Raw genomic sequence first — 7,548 nt, 5'->3', positions numbered from 1 at the left:
CTCTATTCCCCTCCCTCCCTGGCCTGGCAGAGCTGGACCTGCAGCGGACGCTGAGTTTGCAGGCGCCACCTGTGAAGGAGGGGCCACTCTTCATCCACAGGACCAAGGGCAAGGGCCCCCTCATGTCCTCCTCCTTCAAGAAGCTCTACTTCTCCCTCACTACCGAGGCCCTCAGCTTCCCGAAGACGCCCAGCTCCAAGGTGGGTAAGGAGGGAGGCCGGCAAGTGGGGCTCTGAGAGGCCGGCAAGTGGGGCACCTTAGAGGCACCTGTCCCCTTCCTTGGAGCCCACTTGAGGTACCCCCGGGGTCAGAGAAGAAAGCCAGGTGTGTGGCATCTGTACTGCTTGTCAGAACCTAGGAGGGCCGGGCACAGTGGCTCACGCCTGTAATCCCAGGACTTTGGGAGGCCAAGGCGGGTGGATCACTTGAGGTTAGGAGTTTGAGACCAGCCTGGCCAACATGGATAAACCCCGTCTCTACTAAAAATACAAAAAATCAGCCGGGTGTGGTGGTGGGTGCCTGTAGTCCCAGCTACTCGGGAGGCTGAGGCACGGGAATCGCTTGAACCCGGGAGGCAGAAGTTGCAGTGAGCCGAGATCGTGCCACTGCACTCCAACCTGGGCAACAGAGCAAGACTCCGTCTCAAAAAAAAAAAATGAATATGGACGAAGTTGATCCGACCTTACCAGGTTGTTGAGGATTAAATGAGATGATCTCCCTAAGGGTCCTGACCCAGGGCCTGGCAGGTAGTACTATTTAGGCAAATGGTATTATTAAAGATAGTACATCACCTGGGCTGCTAGATGAGTAGGAGGCTAGGGCAAACAGGGGAGGCTTCCTGGAAGAGGCAGGAATATAGAAGCACGGAATCTTGGTGTGGGAAGGGATCTCAAAGATCACCTTGTACAGCCCTCTCTGAGTCATGGGTCACCTCTCCTGCAAGCTCTCTTCTCCCAGGAAGGGCTGAGGACATACTTCCTCCATGGACCTGGTGACTGCTTGCTGTACACCTGCCCCCAGTCATGCAGGCTATGGGGATGATCTTCCAGGAGTACCCAGCCTAGCCCTGGGCAGGTGAGAGCGGGCTAGGAGTAGGTGAAGGAGCTCATCACCCACCCTGTTCTCAACCAGCTCAGGAGTCCCACCAGATGAGGGGCCCGCCCCTTCCGACCAAAGACCCCTCAGATGATGATAATTATTTTTTGAGACAGGGTCTTGCTCTGTCACCCAGGCTGTAGTGCAGTGGTGCGATCATAGCTGACTGCAGCCTCAAACTCCTGGGCTCAAGCAATCTTCCTGCCTCAGCCTCCCGAGTAGCTGGGACTACAGGCACATGCCACCAAGCCCAGCTAATTTTCTTTAACTTTTTTTTTTTTAGCGGAGATGGGGTCTTGCTATGCTGCCCAGGCTGTTCTCAAACTCCTGGCCTCAGGCAATCCTCCTGCCCCAGCCTCCCAAAGCACTCAGATGATTATTATACATCTTCCTTGCCAGGGTTGAAAGATTTGACTACATGGGCATTATTTAATTCTGGTCCCATTTTTTTTTTTTTTTTTTTTTTTTTGAGATGGAGTTTTGCTTTTGTTGCCCAGGCCAGAGTGCAATGGTGCGATCTTGGCTCACCGCAACCTCCGCCTCCCGGGTTCAAGCGATTCTCCTGCCTCAGCCTCCCAAGTAGCTGGGATTACAGGCGTGCGCCACCATGCCCGGCTAATTTTGTATTTTTAGTAGACACGGAGTTTCTCCATGTTTGTCAGGCTGGTCTCGAACTCCCAACCTCAGGTGATCCGCCTTCCTCGGCCTCCCAAAATGCTGGGATTACATGTGTGAGCCACTGGCCACGGTCAGGATATGACTATTAGAGCCTGGGACTACAAAAGCAAGTTGGAAAATTAATGCAAAGTCACAAAGCCTTGGCCACGGCTGGATTGACTTTGTAGCCCAGGGAATGCTGGCTGTCCAGACACTACCCCAAAGCTCACACCTCCGAGGCCTTCTGGGAGAGCCCCCCAGAGAGGCCACGTCCTCCTCTCCCAGTTGCTGGGCACTTGGTCACCATCAGTCTGTGCTCTGCCCTGGCTGAGGTCACTCTGGGTCTCCCACGCCTACCCCTGGTGCTGCAGAAGGGGAGACTGAGGCCCAGAGATGGGGAATGGAATGCCCCTGGCTAGGTCCCTGAGCCGCCTCCTCCCTGCCTGCCCCAGAAAAGCGCCCTCATCAAGTTAGCCAACATCCGGGCAGCGGAATGTTGGCCTCTGGCCACGAGATCTTCTGCTCCCCCTACGGCTGCTAGCCGCAGCTGTCCACTACCCCTTAGCTTTATTCTCTCTATTCAGGGGCCTCCTGCTGCGCACTCCAAGGGGGTGCACGTTTCCAAAGAGAGATCAAGGGACATGGGGAAAGGAGAAAGGTACGTAGCTTGAGGTTCCCGCTCAGCCAGGACTAGGAGGCCTCTGTAGGGGCAGAACAGCCCTCCCGGCGCTCTGAGCATGCGCCGAAAAGCGCCCACGGGGGAAAGCCATGCCGGGGTGCGGGTGGGGGCGGTGCGCTCGCCACTGACGCATGCGCAGAGGCACTGGCCTCTCTCGGGGTTTTCTCGCGCCTGCTCAAGATCCTCCAGCCCGACAGGGGGCGATGAGCCGATCCTTGCGCGGGTTTGCCCCGCCGGAGTAATCCGGAAGAGGCCTCTTATTAGGGCTCTGGTGGCGGCAGCGGCGGACACTTGGGGTCTGGACGCAACGGCGGCGGGAGCATGAAAGCCCTTCCAGCCTTCGAGTCGTTCTTGCTCTTCGAGGGCGAGAAGTAAGTGACGCCGGCTGCGGCGGGCCGAGGTGCGCGGGTCTGCGGCTGTCGCATTCTGCGGTGTCTCCTGCCCATCTCTTTCCCCGGGAGGGAAACAGCTTTTGCTTGATCGTCCGCTCGGCCTGTGTCAGCCAAATTTAAGGCCGTTCCGCGAGGCAGTCGCGAGTGTGTCCATTTTGCAGATGAGGACACTGAGGCTTGGAGGCGAGCAAGTTGCCCCGGACACAGGAAGTGGCGGCGCTTGTATTCGAACCCAGAGTGTCTGGTTCTCCATAGCCCTTTTCCTCTGGGATGTGGCAGCTTCCTCTTTTGTCTCTCGCCCGCCACCTCCATCCTTCATCCCCTCCGATCTGTCAGCGGCCTGCGTAAAAGCCGCGGTGGCTCCTCGCTGCCTGCGGGTTGAAGGAGTCCAGGGGAGAGAGCTTGGGCTCACTCTGTATCTGTGGGCGAGTGGCTTGATCTGTCGGAGGCCCTGTTTCCTCATCTGGAAAATGAGTTTATTACTGTACTTAAACGTGGGATTCAGGCCGGGTGCGGTGGCTGACACCTGTAATCCCAGCACTTTGGGAGCCCGAGGCGGGCGGATCACCTGAGGCCGGTAGTTCAAGACCAGCCTGACCAACATGGAGAAACCCTGTCTCTACTAAAAATACAAAATTAGCCGGGCGTGGTGGCAGATGCCTGTAATCCCAGCTACTCAGAAGGCTGAGGCAGGAGAATCACTTGAACCTGGGAAGTGGAGGTTGAGGTGAGCGGAGATCACGCCACTGCACTCCAGCCTGAGCAGCAAGAGCGAAACTCCGTTTCAAAAAACAAAAAAAGGGATGTGGCCAGGTGCGCTGGTTCACGCTTTTAATCCCGGCACTTTGGGAGACTCAGGTGGGAGGATTGCTTGAGCACAGGAGTTCCAGGCTGCAGTGAGCTTTGATCGCATCACTGCACTCCAGCCTGGGCGACTGAGCGCAATCCCGTCTCAAAATAAAAACAACTGGATGAGGTAATTTGTGTAAAACTCTTGGTCCAAAGCTCAGCACCTGGAAAACCTCATAACCATTGGCTCTTATTGTTCCCAGGTTGGCGTGCAGAGGTGTTGGTCTGGCCCTTGCCAGCCACTTCGGCCTCCTTTAGAGCAGACTCTCAACTGGGGACCATTTGGCCCCACAAGGGACATGTGGCAATAACTGAGAACATTATTGGTTGTCAAAGGGGGTTATGACTGGAATCTACTGGATAGAGGTCAGGGATGCTGCTGATGTCCTACAATGTCCACAAGACAGCACCCCACAGGAAAGAATGATGCACCCTAAAATGTGTGTGGCGTCAGCCTGGAGAAACCACCTTAGAAAAAAGGATATTCAACTTGATACCTCTCACCTGTGTGAGATTTTACTGTCAGCATAGTTGCCCTCAAATTGAGTGTGCATTAGAATCACCTGAAGGGCTTCTTAAACCATAGATCTCTGCGCCCCACCTCCAGAGTTCTGGGTCCAGTAAGTGGGAGGTGGGAGACTCTAACAAGTTCCCAGGGGATTCTGATGCTGCTTATCTGGGAACTGCACTCTGAAAACCCCTTGTCTTGGAAAATCCAATGGAAGTTTCCTGTCTTTGTCCATCTAAGCGTTCACTAAAATCATAGTAAATGCCAGAGCATGACTTGTTTTGGGGAATGGATGGAAGGACTGCACACTCCAGCCAGGGGGATGGTTGCTTTCGGAACTCACAGGGTCAGGACCAGCCTCACCGTGTAACTTCAGGGCCTCTCTTCTTCACCTTTTGGTTGCTTCATTATGTTGGCATAAGAAAAAAGGAACAGGCCAGGCATGATGATGTGCGCCTGTGGTCCCAGCTACTCAGGAGGCTAAGGCGGGAGGATCACTTTAGCCGAGGAGTTGGAGGCTGCAGTGAGCTGTGATCACACCACTGCACTCCAGCCTGGGCAGCAGGAGAGGTCATTTGAGGCGAGGAGTTCAGGACCAGCGAGGACAACAAGGCAAAACCCCATCTCTACCGGAAAAAAAAGAGGAGGAATTCAGAAAAGGCCAAGGTTCCATAGACCTGGGGTAGCAGGAAGTAGGGGACCAGGTTGGCGAGGCCTTTATGGGATGAAGAGATTGAGAAAGGCCTTCAGGAAGAGGCAGAGCTTATTTTTCCTTTTTATTTTTATATTTTTGATACAGAGTTCCACTCTGTTGCCCAGGCTGGAGTGCAGTGGCATGATCTCGGCTCACTGCAACTCCACCTCCCAGGTTCAAGTGATTCTCCTGCCTCAGTCTCCCAAGTAGCTAGGACTACAGGCATGGATCACCACACTCAGCTAATTTTTTTTTTTTTTTTTTTTTTTTTTTTTGTATTTTCAGTACAGACAGGGTTTTGCCATGTTGGGCAGGCTGGTCTTGAACTTCTGACCTCAGGTCATCCATCCACCTCAGCCTCCCAAAGTGTTGGGATTACAGACACGAGCCACCACACCTGGCCGGGAGGAGACAGGGTTTAGACTCAGGGTGGGACGAGGGGAGCCCCTGCTCCTCATCTGTGGCCTCTGTGTCTTCCTAGGATCAGCATTAACAAGGACACCAAGGTACCCAATGCCTCTTTATTCACCATCAACAAAGAAGACCACACACTGGGAAACATCATTAAATCGTAAGTTTCCCGTCACAGGCTCTCAGGGGCTGTGTTTAATGGGCCCCTCTGGGCAAAGCACAAGTTCCAAGTCTTCCTCAGTCTCTCTGAGCTACAGGAAGTCCTTCTGGGGGCTTGCTCTGGGCATTTTATAATCTTGGTACCTTTTTATCAAAATGACACCGACCTCCATGTCTTCACATAAGCCACGTTTCTGTAGTGGCTTATTCTGTAGATGAACACGTGCATTTACATTCACTTTTTGTTTGTTTGTTTGTTTTTGAGATGGAATTTTCTCTCTTTGTTGCCCAGGCTGGAGTGCAATGGCACGATCTTGCTCACTGCAACCTCCGCCTTCCGGGTTCAAGTGATTCTCCTGCTTCAGCCTTCCTAGTAGCTGGGACTACAGGCCCACGCCACGATGCCTGGCTAATTTTTGTGTTTTTAGTAGAGACGGGGATTCACTGTGTTGGCCAGGCTGGTCTCGAACTCCTGACCTCAGTTGATCCACCTGCCGGGTTCCCAAAGTGCTGGGATTACAGACGTGAGCTACTGCGCCCGGCCTTACATTCACCATTAAGTGCACATTCTGTAAATGAACGAGCAGCAGATTCCAGCACAGTAGGCCTGTGTGTTATTCATGCTGAGGGACATTGAAAAGCAGTCAAGATGAGCTCCCCTCATGCCACCCGTTTGTGACCTCAGTGCCACCTGGGCCTCTAAGATGTATGTGGCAGAGACTAGAACTTCTATTTAACAAGAGAAAGAAGTAGGAGTTCTGTGGCTATCCAGTGCCCCTAATGGGCGCCCTGCATTGGTTGGTGGGTGTTTGTTTATACCAGTGAGGTCCTAGCCAGGTGGTTGGTCAGGGATGTGTCTGCCATTCTGGCCCAGGGACTTGTCATTTTACTGTAGACTTGGCTCTTCCCTCTGGTGCCACCAGCGAAGCCAGGCTTTTCCCCGTCTGTGAGTGGGGTCTGCCCAGTCTCCTGGTGTGGTCAGGCACGGGGATGGAGGACTCCTGCCCGGACCCCAGCCATTGGGGCACCCAAGCTCTCCTGGGGCCCTGCTGCTCCCCTGCTCTTGAGCTCAGTGTTGCCACCTATGCACGGGTCCCCCTTGTGGTGCTCATACCACTCTGAGCCACTCTAGAGGAGACCCCTGCATGCCCAGGGCACAGTACGCGACGCAGCCCCATGGCACAAGGCCCAGTGTGCGTGGCCAGCCACTGGAGGCTGTGCTGCTCGGAGGGCAGAGTTCCATTTGCATTCCACTCACTGCCGGGAGCTGGCCCTCCTCTCCTGCTGCCTTTATTTGCTGCGTGGAGGCTCTTTGTGGGCTTTTTGGGTCTGAGTCACTGAACACTGGCTGGACATTCACTGCCTGGGAGATCTCTTTGCCAGCACTGCGGTGCCCGGTGGGAAGAGGTTGCTGGAATCTGTTTCCAGCTTGGGTCCTTCAACCTCATGGATGCAGGGTGTGTGTGTGTGGCGGGGGTAGGGTGTCCCCACATGAGGTGTCTTCCTAAAAGTGTTACTTTCCTTGAAGACTTTTGGGGAAAAAAGTTGGGGGGGATTTTTGGCTAGAAAGTCTGTTCTTCTGCTCTGAGCTGGCTGCTACCCAGCTTGGGCATGAGGCTAGACCCTCACACTGTCTGTCCCTGGACCTCAGACAACTCCTGAAGGACCCACAAGTGCTATTTGCTGGCTACAAAGTCCCCCACCCCTTGGAGCACAAGATCATCATCCAAGCGCAGACCACGCTGGACTACAGCCCCAGGAAGCCTTTACCAATGCCATCACCGACCTCATCAGTGAGCTGTCCCTGCTGGAGGAGCGCTTCCGGGTGAGGGCAGGGCCTGGAGGGGCAGACGGGGTGGACTGGACACTGGCCCATGTGCCCAGGCCTGGGACAGCCCTGGCCTGTTTCTTCGGAGGTCCTGGGGGAGAGGCGGCGGTGATGGAAGAGCAGGGACTTCCACCACAGGCTCCAGGACATGTGAACTGAGGGGCTGTGGAGTCTGGGCCTGTGGCTCCCGTCTGCCCCATGGGACTTCTGTAGTGCTGCAGGGTCCCTCGGGTGCTGTGGGCCAGATCGGGGCGGGGACCTACTGTCCTTTGGGGG

At 54.8% G+C, this 7,548-nt stretch overlaps 1 protein-coding gene across 5 annotated transcripts in view; it reads left to right on the top strand.

Annotated features, from left to right (window-relative positions):
- Window positions 1–7,548, top strand: part of LOC117980938 (uncharacterized) — a 49,174-nt gene that overhangs the window by 1,355 nt on the left and 40,271 nt on the right. For all 5 annotated transcript variants that reach the window (XM_063605685.1, XM_063605687.1, XM_063605688.1 and 2 more), the window contains exons 3-7: window positions 31–200; window positions 2,337–2,410; window positions 2,713–2,802; window positions 5,356–5,445; window positions 7,096–7,269. In XM_063605685.1, the coding sequence (XP_063461755.1) occupies window positions 31–200; window positions 2,337–2,410; window positions 2,713–2,802; window positions 5,356–5,445; window positions 7,096–7,269 (598 nt within the window). The remainder of the gene's footprint in view (window positions 1–30; window positions 201–2,336; window positions 2,411–2,712; window positions 2,803–5,355; window positions 5,446–7,095; window positions 7,270–7,548) is intronic.

This window comes from Pan paniscus, chromosome 6 (assembly GCF_029289425.2).
Source record: "Pan paniscus chromosome 6, NHGRI_mPanPan1-v2.0_pri, whole genome shotgun sequence".
Taxonomy (NCBI): Eukaryota; Metazoa; Chordata; class Mammalia; order Primates; family Hominidae; genus Pan; species Pan paniscus.
This window is presented reverse-complemented; position numbering and strand designations above follow the sequence as displayed.